General features: G+C 40.8%; 1 protein-coding gene across 5 annotated transcripts in view; it reads left to right on the top strand.

The window, feature by feature from the left end:
* CNTNAP2 (contactin associated protein 2) overlaps nt 1-23825 on the top strand; it is a 2042838-nt gene that overhangs the window by 1664971 nt on the left and 354042 nt on the right. For all 5 annotated transcript variants that reach the window (XM_084977536.1, XM_084977535.1, XM_084977534.1 and 2 more), the window contains one exon: nt 3689-3816. In XM_084977536.1, coding sequence (XP_084833662.1) covers nt 3689-3816 — 128 coding nt within the window. The remainder of the gene's footprint in view (nt 1-3688; nt 3817-23825) is intronic.

The raw sequence follows: 23825 nt of genomic DNA, 5'->3' as shown, positions 1-23825 counted from the left end.
ATGAAGTTTTCCAACACTGAGAGAAAGATTATGCAAGAGACTAGGTTCAGGGCCTATTTGAAATGGATGATAGAATTTTTCTAATGTACCAGCCTAGCAACAGAGGTAATTCGATTATGCTCACATGATAAATAGTTACTGAATATCTCCCTAAATTAGATTGACCTCAATCGTTATAGAGCATATCTTTCAATGAAGGCTTGTTTTGCTTGCTAAATAATTTTCTAACAGGTGCTAAGGTAGAAGCCTTATAGGTGTTTGGAAAGGTGCCTCTCCAGATCTCAGTTTATTTTCTACTCACCCACACATTATTTTTTGGAATTTGATTGTACCGTAGGATCACATCAAAAACATTTTGTGAGCCAAACCACTTTATTGTCACCCATGAATTTGTTTCCACAACCACTTTGTACCCAGCAGATTTGACTGTTTTGTGAGTTTTACACAGTTGAAAACTAAATATAGAACTACCATATGACCCAGCAGTCCCACTCCTGGGCATTTATCTGGACAAGTTTTTCATTGAAAAAGATACATGCTCCTGTATGTTCATTGCAGCACTATTCATGATAACCAACATATGGAAACAACCTAAATGTCCATAGACAGATGAGTGGATTAAGATGTGGTATATATACACAATGGAGTACTACTCAGCCATTAAAAAGAACAAAATAATGCCATTTGCAGCAATATGGATGGAAGCAGAGACTCTCATACTAAGTGAAGTAAGTCAGAAAGAAAAAGAGTAAGACAAATACCACATTATATAATATCTTGAATCTAATATATGGCACAGATGAACTTATCTGCAGAAAAGAAACAAACTCATGGACTTGGCAAAGTTGTGGTTGCCAAGGGGGAAGTTGTGGGCTGAACTAGGAGTTTGGGGTTGGTAGATGTAAACTTCTGAATTTGGAGTGGATAAGCAATGAGATCCTGCTGTACAGCACAGGGAACTATACCTAGTCACTTGTGATGGAATACGATGGAGGATAATCAGAGAAAAAGAATGTGTGTGTGTATGTGTGTGTGTGTGTGTGTGTGTATGTATGTATGTATGTATGTTTGTGTATATATATATATGCCTGGGTCACTTCCTTGTACAGCAGATATTGGCAGAACATTGTAAATCAACTATAAATAAAAACAAAAAAGTGAAAATAAATGAATATCTCTAAGAACAGGAAAAAATAATAAAAAAATAAAAATTATGCTTCCACTTTTTGAAAATGTGCAGATGTGTAAAATCTTATAAGGCTGTGCTCATACCAGTTTTGGCAATAAGATTCCATAATGATTGGAATATTTCCAAACATTTGCTTTCAAAATGCTCTTATATTAGCAGAAGATTCATTATAGTTACTTTCTCAGTCATTGTAAATAAACCAACAATACCGAGAGTCAGATAAGGATGTTGAGCATCCTGACAAATGACTGCCTGCTGTATAGTGCAGTCAATCAAAAAGTTAATTATTAACTGGGAGTCCCTGCTATGGAGAAGTGGGTTAAGAATCCAACTGCAGCAGCTAGGTTGCTGTGGAGGCATGGGTTCGATCCCTGGCCCGGTGCAATGGGTTAAAGGATCCAGTGTTGCAGCAGCACAGCATGGGTCACAGCTGCAGCTTGGAGTCAACCCCGGCCCGGGAACTTCCATGTGCCATGAGTGTGGCCATTAAAAAAAAAAAAAAAAAAGGTAGTTAGTTATTAATGAAGTTTAAGTTCCTTCCCACTGTTAAGACTAAATAAATGTCAATTTAAATGGTTGTTTCCCTACCACAGAGTTATTATTATGCCCCTTCCCTAGCCCTACACTCAAGTTGCACACTAGGCCACCATAATCATCAGTGGGACATTTGCTCAATAAATGCCCAAAGGAAAAATGGATACTGATGATTTGGAATGAGAGTGACAAGCTTTTTCTGTAAAGGGCCAGATACTAAATCTTCTAGGCTTTGAGAACTTTATGGTCTCTGTCACAACTAGCCAGTTCTGTTGATGGAGAGTAGAAGCACCAAAGACAATATTAAAAGAAATTTAAAAAGTGACTTTATTTCAGTAAAACTTTATTTATACCTGAAGGTCCCCAGGAATGCAGCTCATTCTAGTAGGTCGTCAAATTACAGTGTTGGTAAGGGTGTTTTCATTTATTGCCCCTTTGAGAAACATTAAAATAGCAAGTTTAATAGCATAGACTTTGTTCCCTCCCTAACATGATTTTAACTGATAGAATTTCTAATAGAAGTTGTATTTGCAAATGATTACAGACTGGATCATCAGTAGCTACAGGGTGAATAAGAATCACAGTGCCTTTCTGCATGATCTTGGTTTTGATTAAAAAATTTTTTAGCTTTATCTTGGAAACTCATTGAAATAATTAAGGCAGTGGAAAATATATTTGTTTGAGGTCCACTGGCTAAATTCTGTGACTCCTTCCTGGGTTTCTGTGGGTCCTGACACGTGAAGGAAACGTATATTCACTGACATTCTAGGAGGTCAGAGGAGCAAGAAACTGTTCCTAACAGAATGGCATTTCAGAGGCAGGCTTCCAAGTTGGTTCTCCTCAATTCCATGCACTATCTGCCAAGAGATGCAAATGGCAGATCTTTAATCTGATTAGTGAACTCTTTCTCCCATTCTTCTATCATCCCCAGTCAGTTTCCTTTCCTGTGATTGGCTGTACATACAGCTTCAAAATTGTCATTTACATTCAGTCTGAAGAGTGCAAAAAATCATACTAAAAGGCAAGTTTGTGGAATGACTTTACACTGATTTTTGCTTCACCTCAGTCTAGCCCCAAATGAAAGGATCTCTCAGCCACAGCAGCATAAAAATAGGATGAGTGGGCAGAGATTTCCTATTAAGGTGAAATCTGTGCTACACCATAACTCACATGGGCTGCATCTCCAAGAACATCTCCTGTAACTCTCTGCCTCATCCTAGAATCTGTACTTTACAACTAGCCTTGTCCTCTTCCTCAGTTTAGGGTGGGTATGAGGTTGAGTTAGGAGACCTGAAACAAGATAAATATAAACAGGAGAACAAATCTAGGAGAAAAACCAAATTGGGCTTGCCTCTCAACTCCACTCCTCATTATAGATAGAAATAGACACTTAGCACCTGCTCAGTGTTGGAAACTTCGTATAAACTCTCAGCTGTTAAAATAAACAAGAAGACATGAAAGAACAAAATGTGTCTCTTATTTAGCTGATACACAGCAGGGGAGAAAGCCTTTGAACTGACTTCTTCAAAGCAATTAAAGAGACAAGGGGGGTTTTAATAGGGTTTTGTTTCTTATTTTATGCAAGAGATCAAATTGACTTTGTTAAACTTTTTGATTCCCTGACAGCAGCAGCTTTGCACATGTGCTCAGTGTTTGATGCATGTGCTTCAAGCAAGGTTCCAGTCTACCCTCCACCTGAAATAGTATACTGTGTATTGACTGTGACTCTCTGGAAATCAGGGTGTCAGTTCTGTTTTCCAGACAGCAAAGAGGTCACTGTTGCTTCTGAGCTGTATACTACAAGACCACCCAAAGGCAGTGGTCCACTTTAAAGTGTGGTTCTTTAGTGAATCCCCGAGCATTTATTGACATATGGTCAGTTGCTAGACAACTTAAAAAATTATCAGAAAAGACATGTTTCTAACATAGCCACCTCATGCTTTTCTATCTTTCCCTATGATTCAGGAGGAAAGACGCTGGCTTCTTATCCTACAAAGATCACCTGCCAGTAAGCCAGGTGGTAGTTGGAGATACTGACCGGCAAGGCTCAGAAGCCAAACTGAGTGTGGGTCCCCTGCGCTGCCAAGGAGACAGTAAGTGTGCCTGCAGCTGTGGCTTCAGCTTCTTATCAACTTTAAAAAGTGTTTCCCAGCAAATCAGACTTGCTTTTTGGTATAAACAGAGCCAACAGAGGGCTAGGTAGACCTTAATACGCAAAGGAGAATGACAGCCATAAAGCTTCCGGCACAGGAGCCTAGATGTGGGTACATAATGTACATATCCATCTTCCTTGTATATTCGTATGTAATAAATGTGACTACCTAAGTTTATAGTGATATAAGTAGCAATGCTAATAGCATGAAAGTGGCACTCAACAGCTGTGATTCCACTGAGCGCTGTTGTTAATGCCATTAGCATGACTATTTATATCACCATAAACTCTGTTTATGGTGGTATAAATAGTAGCATTATGGCTTAATGTATCATTGTAAACTTGGATTATGGTCATATAAAGTTTGACATTATGGCTATCAAATTTCATCATCATCAGAGCTTGATGGGCTCATGTAATCCAAAGATGGTTTCTGTAACTACATCTTGCTTGCAGGATTTGGCACCACAGAGAGGATTCCGGGGCTGTGGGAGGTCAGGGAGTTGGAGTAATGATCCTTCCTAATTAAGGGTGCCATTAGGACTTTATGTTGTTTGATACCCTTCATGTGCTTTATGTGCAGTCAGAGGGAAACCGTAACAGGTTGCCACAGGGACTCTGCAATGAGCATCCTGGGCACCATTTCCCCTCTTCTTGTCTGCTCACACGATTTGGGCAGCTCTTCTGGGAGTTCTGTGCTTTGTGATTGTGTGCTGGGCATCAGGAGACCTAGATTCTGTTCCTGGAATGACTGACTTTCCAGGAGACCTCAGGCAAACCCCTCCATTTTCTCAGCTGCGGTGCTGAGAATACCACCTGCGTCCCAACTCCTCCTGGAGAGGCCATAAAGATTTTAGTGCCTGAATCTGGATTTCTCCAAGCAAAGCATTTTGTGAGCAGGAATAGTATTACCACTTCCATAAATCAAGGGAGAATTAGACCTACTCGATATGATAAATTATTGCATCCTCTCAAAGAGGTGTCCTAAGGAATGTAATGATGCATGCTTAACTGTTTACTACTTAGTATGTCAAGGCTGTTGGCAGGTGAACAATGAGATCTTCCTGATACAAAAGAGATGGGTTTATGCTGATATTTCTGTTCTTACATAGAGAAAATGAAAATGCTATCCTTAAAATGAGACTGGTAAAAACAGCTTTATTGTGCATTTATTAAACAATAATACTTCATTTGTCTAGTCAAGCTTAATAGACCTGTGCAATAAGAAATTTAGTTTTGGGAGTTCCATGGTGGCTCAGTGGTAATGAACCAGGCTAGTATTCATGAAAACGCGGGTTTGATCCCTGGCCTTGCTTAGTGGGTTAAGGATCTGGTGTTGCTGTTGCTGTGGTGTTGGCCAGCAGATGTACCTCTGATTTGACCCCTAGCCTGGGAACTTCCATAGTCCAGGGGAGCGACCCTAAAAAAAGAAAAAAAATTTAGTTTTAACTTTTTAAGAAAAAGATGGACATAAAATAATGATACATGTGCATTTTTAAACATAGATTTTAAGAAGTGGACTATAGTGTCACTCAAGCAAATTCTCATGTGTTGTCTAATGAAAATCAGTTTCCTTATGTTATAATTATTCATTCATATATAAAGACAAAATATTTCTCACATCATTTAATTCTGACGTTAACTTTGAATTAGAGAAAGGGTTCCCATAAGTAACAGATTAACTCAATATTGTTATAACATCCAATTTCTGCAAGTTTTTGTTACCACTCTTAAAGATTCTAGCTACATTAAATAGTATACATGGGAGTGTATTAACAGTTTATAGTTAATATTAGTTTATTTTCTCTTAATCAATGAATCAATCTTCAGGAAGAATTTATATGTCTGTTATTTGCCTGGCACTTTACTAGGTACTCTAGTGGATTTAAAAAAAAAAAGTTCAAACCATATTTTAAGAAATGCATATGAAAAAAGATCAGAAAGCACAAAATGTTTTGTGATTTATTAGATTTTGTGATGTAAAATTATTGCAACTGAGGCTCAAGAGAGGAGTGATTGGTAGAATATTTCAAATAGACTTAATATTTAAAAAGAAAAAAGAGGAAAAGTATGGTGGTCAACATTCATTTGCATTCTCTCCAAAGGCTGTTTTTCTTAGAGACATTTTTAGGACTGTTGGGTAGACAGAGCTATCTTATTCTCTGACAATGCACAGCCTCAGTATTCTTATAGTGCCGCAACCTCCAGTCCCTTAATCCATATTTTACCTGATGTTTCATGAAAACAAAACCATAGTCAATATTTAATTGTAATTATGTGGAATACTTTTGTGCCTGAGAGAGACAGACAGACAAAGAGACAGAAAGGGAGAGAAAAAAACCTTCATATTTTGCAGGCAATATTGTATACCTCGTACCTGAAATGCCAGGTAGCAGTTAGCAGTTTTGATGCCCTCCTTCCTTTTAAGAATGTTCTAACATGAACACAGTAATGATAAAGTATCCACGTCACAGCATTTTCCAGTTGTTATGGTTTCCTTGGATACAGCCCCTAGTGAGGTGCGTAAGGTAAATATTAGCCTTTCTGTTTTACAAATGAACGCAATATTTCTTTTTAAATGTCACTTATGCAGCAAATTTCTGTGCCCTCTTGCAGCCTCTGGGAGGCTCCTGGAGGAAAGACAGAGCAGAGAATATAAACAGATTACTCTGCCCAAGGTCGGGTTTGTTTCCCTGACTCCGTTCTTATCCCTGAGTCAACAGCAGAAATTAAATTGTTTTAAAATTCGTTGTCAGGGTCTCTCCCCACCCATGTTCAGTTACCAATGTAGCCTGAATGTTGGGGGATTAAATTCCAATTTTTATAATTAAAGTGGTATGTGCATTTATCCTCTTATTTATAGAGATTAACTTCGTGTCATTTATTGAAGTCTGTGCAAAGTTACAGTTTAAAAATCAATCCACTGTTGAGAAATGTCTTTCTTTATTTGAAGAGTTGAGATAACAGCCCTCAGAAGCTGTCTCTTGAATTAGGTCTGGTTCTACCCCCTAGTCTTAGAGAATGAAACAATTTTTGTGGGCTCTGACCAACCGTTTCAGTTGATTTCATCATGCCTGCTGAGTTTCATTTTTCCTTTGATTCATCTGAACTCATAGACCCATATAATCAAAATGCCAAGAAAATCAGTGAGTTCCAGATCTGCTGCATTTTCCCATATAGCGCTGTAAAATGCTTATGCTCTTATACTTTGGGGGTTTTTTTTCAAACACGTTAAAATGGAAACCTCAAATCTAAATAAAGCTGAAGGTGTGACTGGGGCTGGATAGTTAGCTAAGATAAAAAGTGTGGTATAACTACAAATTCCCCCTTAAACTGTGCATCATCACCTAGGAAGAAACAAAAGAGCTATTTAGAGGATCAAGATGACTGATTGAGGAGAAATTGTTTTCAAATTTAAATATATCATTATTCTTGGAGGAGACTGCTAAACCTCTATGAAATTGAGTTCAAAAACAAACTATTTTGGGTTTTGGAGGTAGAAATCTTTTTTGTACTATATATAGTGACTATAATTAATTGTAGAAATACAGTATTTGTGAGATAATTGGTTTATTCTCAGCAGTATGAGGTAAAGATTTCCCATATCTCCTCTAGGGATGCAGGGACTTTAAACAATTAATTAGGAGCAAGTTTGCTACAAAGGCAAGTGTTTTCAATACACTTGGGTGGAAACAATCAGGAAAATGTGTTACTCAAGGACTTCTGAGTCTGTGCCAGAAATCCACTCAGGCTGTCAGCACAGCCAGCGGAGCACTGGAGTTACACTGGATGTTCAAGATGTAAATTCATTTTCTTAGAGCAACAGGCGTGACTCCAGGAGGCCAAGAAGAAAATGTAAGGCAGACAACGTCCAATTCAGGAACAGTCGGAGTGCAGAGACAAAGCCAAGGGTGAAAGAAATAAAGATGATGATGGCGTTTTGGCCAAATGACAGGGGACATTTGTTCTTTGGCAATGTAATCATCTGTGCCAGAGACATATAAAGGCCACCCTCTCTTGACTATTAGACTTTTACAAACCAGGGCCATTCACCAGCCATTCCCATACCAAGAAAGACAAGGCAAAGGCTGTGTCCACGTATTGTTTCTCCAAGGAGAGGACACTTCCACTTGGGATTCAAATGAGTGTCATTCTCCATGCGATATACCCAGAGGCACACACTGGCCACATCCTCTCTCTGCCAGCATCTATGTGAGTCACAGTGCAGCCACAGAGGACTGGACAAGGAGGAGGGCAGCTGCTCATCTGGGCTCAAGAAACAGTTTTGATTGTGCAGAGGAAGCAGACCCTTAGGCTCCAGAGAAGAGCAGACATTTACTGATTCCCCCCTCCCCTCCCCCCCCCTTTTTTTTTTTTTGCTGCTTCTGGCCTGGAAGAGATAAGAAAGGGAAAGGGCCAGTGTGCAGATTGTCAAGCAAGCATTTTATATTTGTTTTCTCTCTTGGTTCTCCCAACATCCTGGATGCAGTGATATCTTGGTATTTTGCACCAATGAGAAAACAGAATCAGACTTATTAGACTAAGAGCTGGGGCCAGATGATCTGTGAAGCTCCAAAGCAAATTTGGGAATGGATAGAATCAGATCGTTCTTGGTAATTATTTCCTCAGAAGATACTCCAAATTCTCTTCCTTTCCTCATTTCTTCCCATGAAATGTAGCTATATATTCTTGCCTCAAGTACAGCTAAAAGCAAGAACTAAAAGAGAACTGAAAGCTAAAAGAGAATCACAACATTCCAACAGTGGGCAGAGTCTTAGAGAACAAGTGGTGTAGACCTCTCATGTCACAGATGGGGAACTTGGTCTAGAGAGGTTAAGTGACCCATCCAGGGTCTCCCAGCTGATTTATGGCAGAGCACGTGCAGAAAGAGCGTGACACGAGCCTTCATCTTTGGTAGTTCCCTGTGGCCAGGATGAATGCTGAGATCCAAAGAGGGAGCTTTGACCTGCAACTCTGACCCTGGGCCCCTGTCTGTCAGCAGCTGAGCAGAGCAGGTTTGTGATGCCAAGCTCTTCATCTCACCCACTGTGAGGTCAACTGTCTGGAAACCCTGATAGAAAACTCACCACCATAGGGATGAAGGGTCAGTGACAGAAAGTTGGTGACTTCTGCTTTTTTGGGGTTTTGTTTTCACTTCTGGTTCTAGGCTTTTTTTTTTTTTTTTGATAGTAGCCAATGGGGGAAAGAGGGGGAGACATCTGGAGTTATGTTTAGAAACCATTAACTTTTTTTTTTTTAAATGCCCCAACCTCTGCTGCTATTGCCATGGGCTATTACCAACTGAGAAGCATGACAGGCTCTAAGAACAAGCAGAAACAGTGAAATTTTCAGGATCAAAACCTAGGCTGATTCCCATAGAGCACTCTGTGCACATCTGAGAGTAGTTTCAATGACAAAGGTGGCAAAGGCAGCAAGAAGGAAGCCTCCCTTTGGTCTTCCAGACTCGAGTGACTTCAAACAGTAAGAAATGGGCAGCTCCCCGGGAAGAATCAGCGCTAGTATGATTTGGCCACTCAACTTTAGCTGCAAACTCACAGTAGAAATGGTACATAAAAATAGTTACATTTGGGTTGGGGGGTGGTGTATTCCTCTTTTACAACAGATATGGTATTTGTGTGCATGTGGCTGGCTTTCCTACCTGTCCTTTCAAATACTGCTTGTATCCAGAAGAATCAACACACCACACAGAGGAGATCTGTCTGGCTGAGTGAGTCTTGCTTCCCTGAGTGCACACCTTCCCCTAAGCTTGTAACAGGATCCCAGGTACAGGAGGGACTTTGTTCTGTCAATTGAATTTGCACAGTTGAGTTCCTCTGCTGAGCTTTCCAAGCAATCCCTCTAAACTTTTTGCAGAAGAGGGTTAGGCATGTTCCGCTGGTTCAGAAAACTCCTGGTGTGGGAACACGGTGGGATCCAAGAAAAATAATAGGTGAGACAGTTTCTAACCTGCCCAGGATCTGCTGCTAGGATCTAATTCAAATGAAAAAAATGAGACATGGCTCCCATCCTGGATTTATGTTTTACCAAGGGTAAAAATTCTGACAAAGTGGAATTCTTGGATTCTTAGTGGAAGTTTGAAAAAAAAAAAATAGGAGGCTCTGAATAGTAGAGCCTGATACATTTTAATGTGCTTAGAAATCACCTGGGTATCTTGGTAAAAATGCAGATTCTGACTCAGAAAGTCTGGACCAGGACTTGAGATGCTGCTGCTGCTGCCAGTGGCCAGGGGACCATACTCTGAGTAGCAAAACTGTAGAGCTCACATTGCATACCACAGATTTGGAGACACACACATCTGGCTTCAAATCCTAAATCCTTCCCTCATCAGCCATGTGCCTTTGGGCAAGTTCCTTAGCCTCTCTGGGCATCTACTTCCTGGCCACAACTTTCTCTCAGCTGCAAATTGGAATAATCCTAACTGCATCGCGGAGGTGGTTCTTTCAGAGTTTAATCCTTGCCCATGGTCTGTGCTCTCAGAGTATTATTATCATGATTATTATTACAATTATTCATTGTGGAAAAGAGTGACAGGCTTATATCAGAAAAGCTTTGCTATCTCCCTGTCCTATACTCCACTGCTTTTACCCTTGGCTCTGTATCTATTCTTGGAGGAAACCTGAGAGTTTCATAGCTGAGAGTGTGGTATCCTTTCTGATTTGGAGGCAGTAGCCACCACCCCTGCTTGGAGCTCAGCTGCATTAGCTGGCTCCCAGGGTGGTGTCCATCCATGCAAACAACCCCCATTTCCTTTTGTCTCATCTTCCCTACTGACAACAAATGGAAAACATCTCCTTTGCTTGCTGCCATCCTTGGAAACTATCCTTAGAGAATACGGAGGACCCTAGCAAAACACACAAAGAGCCCAATAATTTACACAGTGTTCACCAGTCTTGATGAAAACCACAGAAGAAGCCTTTCATCCAAATAGGGAATCAGCTGACCTTTCTTAGAAAATACCAGACAGGAAGTATTCTAGGCTTTGGGACCATATAGTCTCTGTCACAACCACTCAGTCCTGTCATATGAAAGCAGTCATAGACACTCTGTCATCAGACAGTTGTGGATGGTGCCAACAAAATATTAAGGAGAGAAACAAGAGACAGGCTGGATTTGGCCTGGAGCCCATAGTTTACTAAACCCTGGATTCGGATTTGATTTTAAATTTTAGGGGGGAAATTTGGGAAAATGTGTGAGATTTGAAAAATGTGTATAATTATGGCAAGAATTTTTACTGTTTTAGTCCAGATATTATTATATGGTTTTCAAACTTGGTCACAATAACCTTGCAATTCACCCACTGATGATACTGAGCAAGAACTTACCTCCCCTTCTGCTGCTTTGTAGACCTTCTCCATGTGACTTGAATTTCAGCCCATATTGCATACCTGCTTCTATATACATGCTCAGTCTTGATCTGGGCACTGTGTGAATATAAAGAAGTCCAGACTACATGTCTTGCCCTCAAGAAGCCTACAAAAACATAAGCAATCAAGGCCGACACTCCAGACTGAAGTTCACATTCACCATCCTAGTCATTCTTCCCCCTGCTAGCCAGAGTGACTTTTCAAAGCTCTAAATCAGATTATAGTGCTTTTTGATTTATAACCAGCTGATAGCCTCCCATCACTCTTAAGATGCAAATCCTTTACCATGTGCTATAAGGCTGAGTGTGATCTACCCACCCACCAGTCACACCACTTCCTCCATTCTAGCCCCACTGGTTTCCTGTATCCAACATGCCGGGCTTATTGCCACCTCACAAACTTTTCCTGGTGGTTTCCTCTGCCTGGAACTTTCTACCCATCCAGCCTCACCTGGGCTGCAAGTCTCAGCTTCAGTGTTAATACTACAGAGACGCCTTCCCTGCCTACTCAACTAACATAGTCACACCCACCTTCCTTCTCCTACCTGGTGGTGGAGCTGATGGTTCATGATTCAAAGCCCAAGCCCCTAATCCCACGACTAGTCTCTTGGGCAGGACTGTTCTCCATCGTGAAAGTATCTAGAGGTCCACCGTGAATAACAATGATCCCCCTATCACTCAGGAAATGCCAGGGGTCTAGAAGCTATTTCGTAGGAACTTGGGACAAACACCAAATGTATCATTCATTACACAACCATCTCTTTTCTCTGGGTGTTTGTACTATTATTATTGTCCTCACCCCCAACCATAGATGGGAACTCAGGCAGAGATCTATATCCCTGTGCCAAGGGCTGTGCCTGCCACATGGAGAGGCTCAAATACATGTTCATTAAATGAATATTAGTGGTTAAATAACCACAAAAGATTTAAATAAGCATTTCAGACTAACAATGGAGGCAGTTCCACGAGGAACTTCATGATAAATTGCAGAAAACTTGCAGAGACAATAATTGCTATAGAGGTACGAGAGAGGAACTATCACTTGATTTATATGCATAACAATTTTTAACCTCAACGAGGTTTTAGCGCATTTATTCATCTTAACTAAATGAAAACTTTTATTCCTTTGTACCTTGAAAATCCCTCGAATCCGATGATTATCTTCAAATTAAGCATTTAAAAAAAAAAAAGCCAAAACCTCTTTTGCTAATAAGTTTCTATATTTTCTCTGGCATTTCTAAATTAAGATGCACATGAAGTATTAAATTTATAGAACTCATTGTTTAATCTAAATTAGATTAACCCCCCTGGCCCCTCAGAGATCCAAGCAGACTGTTCCACACTTTTGTTTATCCATGTCTCAAGGTTATTACTGACAAAATTACAATTAGTCAGTACTTCAAACCTATTGTTAGGGTGCTAAACTGTGAGCTATAAACTACCTCACTCTGGCATAATTAAAACTGTGTTCCAGTTCACCTATTTTATGATACCTACTTGGCTTTTCATAAAGCTTCTTTTCACAATCTGAACTACATGCAGGCCTTGGAAACTCAGGAACTTTATTGAAGAAAACTTTTAATGGAGCCTCTTCTTGAAGTTTGCTGACAGTTCCAGAGCAGCATTCTTTACAGTCATCAGGATTTTTTTTTAAAAGTACTAAACTATTGCAAAAATTATGCAAGATTTATATTACTATCATTTTAAAAATTCCCTCGGAGTTCCCATGGTGGTGCAGTGGTTAAGGAATCCGACTAGGAACCATGAGGTTGCAGGTTCGGTCCCTCCCCTTGCTCAGTGGGTTAACGATCCAGCGTTGCCGTGAGCTGTGGTGTAGGTTGCAAACGCGGCTTGGATCTCGTGTTGCTGTGGCTCTGGCGTAGGCTGGCAGCTACAGCTCCGATTCGACCCCTAGCCTGGGAACCTCCATATGCCGCGGGAGCGGCCCAAGAAATAGCAAAAAGACAAAAAATAAAAATTAAAAAAAAAATTCCTAATTCAAAACTCACCAGGTAAATGCATATGAAACAGCACATTTGAATTTGTACCCACCTATTGGCATGGTTAACAGCTCCATGGAACTAGCTGTATAGTGCCAGATTAAAAAGAAAAGGCATCCCAGTGTCATATCCATTCAATTTATCTTTGAGCCAATCCAAGAGTCAGTTATCTTAAAGTGGCTTATAGGGGTGAAAATATCAGTTGCTAGACTAACACTTAATCAAGAATTTCTGTCAGGAAGTTCCTACTGTAGCTCAGTGGGTTAAGAACCTGACATAGTGTCTATGAGGATACAGGTTCAGATCCCTGGCCTTGCTCAGTGGGTTAAGGATCTGGACTTGCTACAAGCTGTGGCACAGGTTACAGATGTAGCTCAGATCTGGTATTGGATGTTGCCCTGGATGTAGCGTAGGCCTCAGCTACGGCTCCTATTTGACCCCTGGCCTGGGAACTTCCATATGCAGTAATGTGGCTGTAAAAAGAAAGAAAGGAAAAGAAAAGAGACGAAAAGGAAAAAGAATCTCTGTCAGTCCTTACCTGTGAATAGAAGACTCACACTTAGCAAGGATAGCTGGGTCTTTGGATGAAGGAGAGGTGTTTTGCCCATGCAGATTCTATCTGTACCTCCCTGTTCAGGGATTTTCTTGACTTAAGCTTTAGACAATGAAGAGGTTCAACAGTCATTTCTGTAATCCCTATGTCTGATGCTGTAAGTATCCCTTAATTCTATTAGATTATCCTAATCAGTTTTGTTTTATGGTATTTAGACCTTTAGAATTTGATTTTACTGCATAGGATGCAAATTATGACTTGGACTTTATTTATTTATTTTTTATAATTTTTTTATTTTCCCACTGTACAGCAAGGGGGTCAGGTTATCCTTACATGTATACATTACAATTACAGTTTTTCCCTCATCCTTTCTTCTGTTGCAACATGAGTATCTAGACAAAGTTCTCAATGCTATTCAGCAGGATCTCCTTGTAAATCTATTCTAAATTGTGTCTGATAAGCCCAAGCTCCCGATCCCTCCCACTCCCTCCCCCTCCCATCAGGCAGCCACAAGTCTTTTCTCCAAACGACTTGGACTTTAAATATAGCTGGTGTTTAGAGAAATGTTTTGCTGGTTTTCACCAGATTTGTGACTAAACACACATCTCAAAAATTCAACCCTAGTTTGCCTTGCCATTGTCATACTTGACATAAAAGTGTAACTAGCTTGGAGAAGTCAGGATTGCCATGGGATAACCTCATTTTCACAGGGTATTTGGCTTACTAGGGTTTGACCACAGATGCACTTAACCCTGACTTCCTCCATAGCAAAACAAACAAGAAAACAGGAAAAAAAAAAAAAACTCTAGCATTTTTAATTAAGTAACCTAACACTTTGGAGTTGTGAAAAGAGAACATGTCCCAAGAATTAGAGCAGAGAAGATATGCTGATGCATTTTATTTTTTTACCTATGTTTTTTCTTTCTTTATTCTTTACTTAGGTTTTCAAGAAAATGTGTCTCCCTCTTTTAAGATCCTTCAAGGTTACTTATGGAAAATTCCATTTGTAACTGTTTAAGAATATTCTAATGAACCAAAAATAAGTTTGGGTGTTTCTTTGCCTGAAGAATTGACAACTTTCCTAATTTATGCTAATAACCCCATGTTTTGTTTGGGGGCAAATTATGCTCAGAGACTGAGATTGCCTTTGCCAGCATTTTATTCAACACATGTGCACTGCAGGCATTACAGTGATTTCACAAACCAATAGCACACAGGATACTGTCTCTTACTAAGCCAATAAAGAAATAACTTACTCAAAACCAATGATAGATTAATTATACTATTGTTTCAGGCAAGGGGAGATGAAAGGAATAAAGTCCAGAAGTAGTTGATGTGGACCTTTATTAATGTTGGTTCTCAGGAGAGGTAGCTTAACCAACCACAAGCTGATGTCCAACTGCCAAGGAAAACAGAAGTTCCTTATTGCTAGAGCCTGTTGCTAGGGAGCGATGAGCCAGTGTTGGCAGCCAAGATGATCTTTGGGCGGCTGCAAGTAAGAGTTGCCTTTACTACAACAGGAACAATGCCCCCAAGGTCTTCAGAGAGCTAGTTAGATCAGCAAAGTGTAACCTTGCCCAAACCAAACATTCTGGAATAGTCCTCACAAATTCTGGGTATCTTTAGTCCAAATACCCCCTGGCCACAGTTGTTTCTTCACATACTCTTATTGATAAGCCCCCATGGGGCCCCTCAGCAGCTGAGTGCTTATCAGCAGCCACTGCTGTGAACGATGACATCCTGACACACAATTACACTCTTAACTCAAAGCATTAACTTAATTCTTGAAAATGACTTCACCCTTACAAGCAACTTCATTTTTGTCATAAACAGGTGGATCTGAAATCAAACCACTTCACCACACCCCTAAAAGAAGTTGCTGTGCTTTGAACATCTACAGGAAATGAGACAGTAGATCAGGGTCGCAGCTGTAATAAAGCAAACTTTACAGCTTCTCTTTGGGACTGAGGAGAGAGAAAGAGCTGTTGACCCCATGCATCCTGGGCCTCAGATGTCCGCATCACATCTGAAACCAGTCACCTCTTGGTAGGCAGTGTTAAATCCTGACTTTGCCTCATGATTCTATAAGTCAGCAAATACTGCTTGATACAGTGAGAGAACCCAACAAAAATATCTCAGTTTGGAGCATCAATTCTTAGGACATTTTGTTCTTTTTTTTTTTTTTTTTGTCTTTTGTCTTTTGTCTTTTGAGGGCTGCAGCTGACATATATGGAAGGTCCCCAGGCTAGGGGTCCAATCAGAGCTGTAGCTGCTGGCTTACGCCACAGCCACAGCAACGCCAGATCCAAGCCGTGTCTGCGACCTATACCACAGCTCAAGGCAACACCAGATCTTTAATTCACTGAGCAAGGCCAGGGATCTAACCTGCAACCTCATGGTTCCTTGTTGGATTCATTCCCATTGCGCCACGACAGGAATTCCCAGGACATTTTGTTTTTGAGAAAACTCCTAAAGTGTTTTTCTAACTCTTCTGGCTTCTGTAACTCCAGTAGCCAGGATTCTCTCCTACCTGTTTGCTCCCCTTTGCAAGTATTCTCAGGTGGCCGTGGGGTGAGAGTGCTGAAGCCTAACCAGTAGACCCCAAGGGCCAGCAGGCTTGATATGTGTCCCCAATCCTTGCCTCTTTGGAGGAAAAAATCAGCAAAGAGCCTGAGAGTCGTGAGGCAAATAAAGTGCTTATTGAAAGAGAAGATAAGGACTGAGAAAGCACAGGTGGGCTCAGTGAGGGGTGAGGGGGCGAGAGACAGAGACAGAAAAAGGAATAGAGCCACACGTGCTTAGGAGGTGGTTAAAATCCCTTGATTCTATGGGGGCAGTCCTTTGGGGCTTCCTCTGGCCAGTCCTCTTGCTTCATCTGGCCTTGAGTCCACATTTGGCTTTACCCAGGGTCCTCCCCAGTGTGCCTGCACTTCTTTCAGCCAAGATGGATTCTAGCCCCAGGGTTTCTGGGAAGTTGACAGGATGTACTAGGATCTGGGGCCCCTTCCTTCTCTGACCCCCAAGGAAACTTTCTTCACATGGGTAGTTCATATGGAGCATATGGAGGTTCCCAGGCTAGGGGTCTAATCAAGAATGAGAAATATGTGGTCTTTTTATCTTTTATCCAAGTAGCTCCTCCTTGCTCCTGCCATAATCTGTATCTCGAAGTATTTCCCATAAGGGAGAGATTCCAGTTGCTCAGCCTGGGGCCCATCTCCCTCCTGCCTCACAAAGACCACCTACTAGGGAATCAAGAAAACAAAAATAGATGACAATTATTTTAGAATAAAAGGATATGATCTCTACCATTTTTCACTCTTGTAAAAAATTTTCCCTCCCTCTGCTGTTGTTAAACACACACACACATGCACACATACGCACGCAGACATGCTCACCCTCAGAATTTAGCATTCATACTTACTGCTGCTTCAGTCACCTCCTCATATAAAAGACAGACTAATAGGAGAAAAATAAAAGTTTAATAACATGTCTATCTCCTGTATACAGGGGAGATAACACGAGAAAACCACGGCTGCAAATGACCTGAGCCACCACCTTAAGTAGCATCTTCAGCTAAAGACAAAAGTTGTGGGGAGGGGAAGGCCAGTTATGGGAGGCACAGTAAACATGAGTAAGTTATTATGCAGAATTAAATTATTGCCTTCTCATTGGTGAATGTTTCCAGAAGATACCTTTGCAAATGGAGATTTCCTTTATAAATGTTCATTTCTTTTCTTTTTTTTTTTTTTTTTTGTCTTTTTGCCATCTCTTGGGCCGCTCCCGCGGCATATGGAGGTTCCCAGGCTAGGGGTCTAATCAGAGCTGCAGCCACCTGCCCATGCCAGAGCCACAGCAATGCAGGATCCAAGCCGTGTCTGCAACCTACACCACAGCTCACAGCAACGCCGGATCTTTAACCCACTGAGCAAGGGCAGGGACCGAACCCGCAACCTCATGGTTCCTAGTCGGATTCGTTAACCACTGCGCCACGACGGGAACTCCTAAATGTTCATTTCTTTTACATAACAGTGACTTCATTTGTTTTCAGAAGTTTTCCTGTGTCAGCTCTTTCTTAAAAATAATCAGCCCCAATTAATCAATATTCCAAAGAGGCATATTTTGGGGTGGTAAATTCTTCCCCCCTTCAAAACATTGAATTGAAGGTGAATTAATCTTTAATTCAGAACAAATCTATGATGTATAGTTGTTGAGTTCAATAACAAATTTGAGTCTGGATTTTTGTATTGGTGTTTTCAGAATCATTCCATGCTATCTCACCAAAAAGCCACAAACATGTTAAGACAGAGGTGTCCTTTCTGAGAGCAGCTTTCTGCCAGGACAGAAACAGACACTAAGGAGCCTGAAGTTTTATCTCCTCTGTTGGATTTTTGGTTATTGTTAGAAATTAGTGCCACCCAATAGTTTTCTATGATGATAAAAAAAAGTTCTTTAACCCGCGTTGTCTATGTGGTAGCCTCACAGGGGGCCATTGAGTATTTGAAATGTGACTGACATGACCAAGGATCTATATTTTTAATTTTATTAATTTTAAATTTGCATAAATTTAAATATCCACATGACTAGTGGCTGCCCTATTGGACAGCAGAGCAGCAGCAAAACGGTTTACAAACCCAAGATCCTGTTCCTACCTGCAATTCAGTCTTGCTGGTGGCTCAAGTGGCCCATTCTGATCCTTCCTGGTGTCAGAAAGGATAAAAGGAGAAGGGAGAGAAGAGGTGGGATTTTTTTGCCGTGGAGACAAAACCTAATGTCAGAAAAGACCAAAGAGCATCTGGATAAATCTTACTGCCTGGAAGATACAAGGAGCATTTTCTCAGCTCCTCCATAAGATTCTCTGTGTATCAACCAGGATGATACATAACATTATCAGAGGCAGAATATAAGATTATAACCACAAAATGAGTATCTTTTTTTTTATGATGGGAGGTTTCATTTCCTTTGTGAGTTTTACTCTTGGAATAATTTGTCTGTGTATTAGAGTGTGTGTGGAGGTTTATTACGTCATTAGTTTCATTCCTTTTGAATTTTAATTTGAGATCGTGTTTTAAAATGCAGTACAATCTGAATTTTGGTTATTAGCAAAAAACTAAAATAGCAGTATTTTGAAAAGAGATATGGTCACATTACTTCAAATATAACGTACAGTACAAAATAAGATGGAAGGTTGTACATAATTCTACAGTTAACCTGCCTTCGTAGGGCTGTGTGTACATTTCACCAGTGCTGTATTTAGCCAGTGGAAACAGCAGAGTAGATGAGGGACTACCCCTGCCTCTGGGCTCTTTTCTGCCTCACGACCCCGGGAGTCACACAACACTACCCTTCCACCCATTTTCTGCTGCCTGTAGCTGTCTCCTTCCTGATTCACCAGCAAAAGAATAGTCATTCGCAATGTAGGGCTAAATATTAATCATTCAGGGGAGAAGGTATGAGAATGTTGTACAGGAGTACAGCTGCTGAGGTCTAGTTCAAGGCAACTGAGGGACGGTTGGAGTGGGAAATTTAAGTGCTATAGGCTGAATGCATGTGTCTCCCTGCAATCTAAATTCTAACTCCCAATGTGATGGTCTTGGGAGGTGGGGCCTTTGGGAGGTGATCAGGTTATGAGCATGAAATGGAATTTGTGCCTTTCTACAAGAGGCCCACCAGAGCTGCCCAGCCCCTCTGCCACGTTAGGACACAGTGACAAGGCAGCTGTCAATGAGGAATCCGGCCCTCACCAGACACCTAATCTTCCAGCACCGTCCTTTTGGATGTTCCAGCCTCCAAAACTGTGAGAAGTAAGTGTTGTCTCTGTTACCCAGTGTATGGTATTTTTGTTATAGCAGCTTGAATGGAGTTGTGTCTGGGGCTCTAAGATCACGGTTCACTAGGAAGACTCTCAAGAGTCAGTGTAGAATTGCAGTCATGTTTGTAATCATTACAGAGAGAGGCCATAAAGCAGAAACAGCAAAGGGAACAGGCATGTGGCCAAGCACAGAGGAAACCACACATAAGTCTCCAGCGTCCTCTCCCAGTGAAGCCTCTGAGCTGGAACAGCATGTGTGAAAAGTGCCAACCAGGGAGCTGGTTGGAGACTCAGAGACCAGGGCTTTTACCGGGGGCTGGTTGGTTGGGCAGCCTCTGCCAGGCACATTCCCAGTTCCAGACTTGCAGAAGGAAAGCCGGCGTTCAGCACACATGGCGCTGTTTGTACAGTCTAGGCCCAGCGAGGCACTTGTATTGGTCGTTCTGTTCACTTTCCTAGCATCTAAGTTTCCAGACACCAGCTACCAGCCAGCCTTGCAAAGGGGCCTTTCCAGGGACAGGCAGTCAGTGCTGCTGTGTTAACCCTTTTCTGCACTGGAGCCCTCGCCTTCTTTCTCCACCCATGGACACTGGGCAGACTTCTGCAGCTTAACAGAGCTGCCCCCTCTTTCTCCCCCACTTCCCACCCCCTTCTCCATACACAAGACCCCTTCTCTTCACCCTCCCGCCAGGAGGCTCTCATCCCCCATCCAGACCCTGCCTCACTCTCCACTTCTTAGCTGGCTTCTCCCTGCTTCACACAACCCTTTCCCCAACCTAGAAACCAGAGAGAGAAGAGCAGAGATTGTGCTGTTTTCCCTTGAGCAGATCATCTCCATCTCAAGGCCCAGAGTTCCTGTTGTATCCAGTTTCTGAGCAGAAGAGGCTTCATGCTTTGCAAAGCCCAGTGCAAAATGAAAAACTAGGACTCCTGGTTAAGAAAGTATCAAGAATTTCAGAACAGGGACAGCAAAGCATGAAACCAAACCTGGGACCCCTCTAAGGCTGCACAGGGATCATTGCTAATAAAGAAAATCACACCCATGGGATCACACCCATGGTCCTGTGGTCTGGGCAAAGGACAAGGCCAACCCTTGCCCTTGAGTACCCTTGAGGTGAGGGTACTCACCCTTTATTTCTCTGTGAGGTTTAAACCTCAAGGAACATTTGTGCAGTGAAAATCAAACAAAATATAGGAAAATATTCTACACAGGGACTTAAAAATACCAGTAAACCATATTATATTGTTGAGTATCTTCTAAATCTGTCTGATCACAAGAATTCCCTAGGGTGCTTGTCAAATGCAAATTCCCAGCCCCCTCCCCCACGGTGCTGATTTACAACCTCCAAAGTAAAGGCTAAGACTGTTTTTAAGAAGCTTTTTAGGTTTTTATGACAGGGAAGTTATAGAAACTCTGACTAAGAACACAACATTTGGGGACAGACAGACCCAGGCTCAAATTCTCCATTTATCAGCAGTGTGACATTGGGAAAGTTATTTAATTTCACTAAGCTTCAATTTCCTCTTCTATAAAATAGAGATAATTGCGCTTACTACAAGATGTTGCTATGGGGATAAAATGAGACAAATGTATGTAAAAAGCTTAAAACAGTGACTAGTGCAGTAAATTCTCAATAATGGTAGTTATGAATATTAGACAAAGATAATAAAACATAAGCCCCTTCCTTTTATAAAATGAATATGAATTCAGCTTAAATGCAGATTGCTAAATGCAACTGTTGTTATTTCTGTCAAATTATAGTCATTCAGAAATAATGAATGACAATCTGAAGTGGACACAAGAATCAGCCATTTGTCAATGATAAATGTATTTTGAGCACCAGCTATATGTACAAGGCATTATGGCAGGCTGCAGACACAGAGGCATGATAGTTTTTGCAGTCAAAGCCTCTCTGATATGAAAGAGAAATGAAAAAAGACACCTTTTTACAAGGAAATATGTCAAGGTAAAGGCAGAAGGTGTAGTCAACACCCTGAGCAGGATCTTGAAGGAAAGGTGAAGGGAATGAGGAGAGGGTATTTACACAGGGATTGGTGCTGTAATATCTAGACAATAATTAGCCCAAACTGAGAAGAGCAGAAGGTTCCTGCAGAAAAACATGTACACAACACGTAGTAAGCGTTTGGAAAAATACTCAGATGAGAAAATGAGACCCAACTTGGAACCAGGAAAACCAGCAGATGCTAAGCCAACAGCTGAATATGTTCTGTGGGCAGTGGGGAGTGTGAGCCAGAAATGGGATGAGGGGAGTAATCTTTGAAGGTTTCCTTTAATTAAAATATTAAACTCTTCATTTATGTTTAATTTCAAAGATCGGTACTTGCACAGTTTATTTCTCTCCGATACGTATTTTTAAAAATAAAAGGAACATTGCTAATAAAGAAAATTAGGTAATTCAATGAAGAGGTTACAATAGGTCCATATCTAGCAATGATATAACATAAACACACATTTAAAACTCATTGTCTGCATCTCATAATAGAGATCTTTTCTTTAAGACCTTTTTCTAAGCTACTGATTTTAGATAAGCCTTTCTTAATGGTGTTAAAACTCTCCAATGAAGATAGTTTTTAATATTTTTCATAAATCCGTAAAATTTTTGGTGACCGGCAGGCTTTTCTGTTTTGTTTCACTTATATGCAGTGAGAGTTGGGAGTTAAAGAATTCCCCCCCAACAACACACACACACACACACACACACACACACACACACACACACACACACACACAAAAGCTGTATTGAAATCCTAATGCCCAGCGGCTGTCCATCTTCTGTGTGTCATTGTGACCTTTTTGGTCTTGTATGAGGACCCAGTCATTGGATTTGGGGCCCACCCTAATTCAGTATAATGTCCTCTTAGTCCTCACCTTCATTACATCTACAAAAACCCTTTTTCCAAAGATAGTCACGTTGTGAGGTGCTGGATGAACATGAATTTGGGGCCAATGCTCCTCAACCTGCTGCAATGGTCAAGAAGTATCGAGCTGGTTCAGCAGAGGACAGGATCTACTGCAGAGCCTCTCCTCTCTTTGAGCCCCAGAACCTTGGCCTTCCAGCCAAGTGTTGAGCACAGCTCTTTGCCTATCACATGGCCCTACAAAGTTGTAGACAGATTTCATGAGGGTGACTTTCCCTACAAGGTCCCATGCCACCCAGCTGGAAGATCCCATCACAAAGATACCATCACACAGTTGTCAGTGCCAACACCAGATTCATCCTTATTAAAATTCATTGGTGAGTATCTGATGATCAGTGTGCTTTGAAGTGTAAGAAGTCTTGGTGGTTAATGTCACACCTGCAGTGATCAGTCACCAGTTACAGAATGGGTATGACATCAAAGAATTAAGACTCCTCCTACTCAATTCCTCCTACTTCTTACTTAAAACTGAACTGAGACATCTGTATTTGGGTTGTGGGAAAGCCATGCAGTAATGTGTTTCTGGGTGAAAGAGTTAGTCTTTTTTGCTAAGCAATGTATCTACTAAGCCATCTAGGATTCAGGTGTGAGAAAAATTTTTAAATTAAGAATTTTTATCAGAGCAAATAGAAGAGTTACAAAATATCTAAGATCCTTTGATGTGCTTTTTTCACATCGGCATTTAATAGCTTAGCTATTAAATAAGGCTGGCTCATGCATGAACTTGTGTTCAGAAATAAACTTAATTATTCATCAATTCACACCCTTATAGTCATGGTTTTCCAAATGAATGGCATTTCCTATGTTTGTATGTTTTTTTTATTAAATTAAGTTATTGTATGCCCAGAAAGTATTCCTGAAAAAGTAATTTTGCTGCTAAAAAAAGACCATTAAGTTCACAAATTCTCTTTCAATGGCTTGATGCTATCCTTCTGTATTATAATTAGCAGCATGTATAGTTAATTAACATGATAAAAGCAGAGCATCTCCAAATTTCTATGAGATACTTATAATTGGATGGTTTAACTAGGTTTTCTCCTTCAGTTCCTGTATCTACTCCCCAGCCTCATCTGTCTTTTCATGGTAGAAAAATGATAGGCATGCATTTTTTTCCCCAAATAACAGCAAAATGTTCGAGAACTTCATAAAGCTTTTATAGACAATATGTATTTAGAACAAGCATTTCAGTGGGTCTTTACCTTTTCTTGAATTAAGAATTATTTATCCCTATCACTAGAAAAATGCACATTTTCATACACATGCA

This window comes from Sus scrofa, chromosome 9 (genome assembly GCF_054392235.1).
Source record: "Sus scrofa isolate SSC_HxYL_T2T_F1_AM1 chromosome 9, Sscrofa_HxYL_maternal_Yorkshire_Landrace_v2.0, whole genome shotgun sequence".
NCBI classification, from domain to species: Eukaryota; Metazoa; Chordata; class Mammalia; order Artiodactyla; family Suidae; genus Sus; species Sus scrofa.
This window is presented reverse-complemented; position numbering and strand designations above follow the sequence as displayed.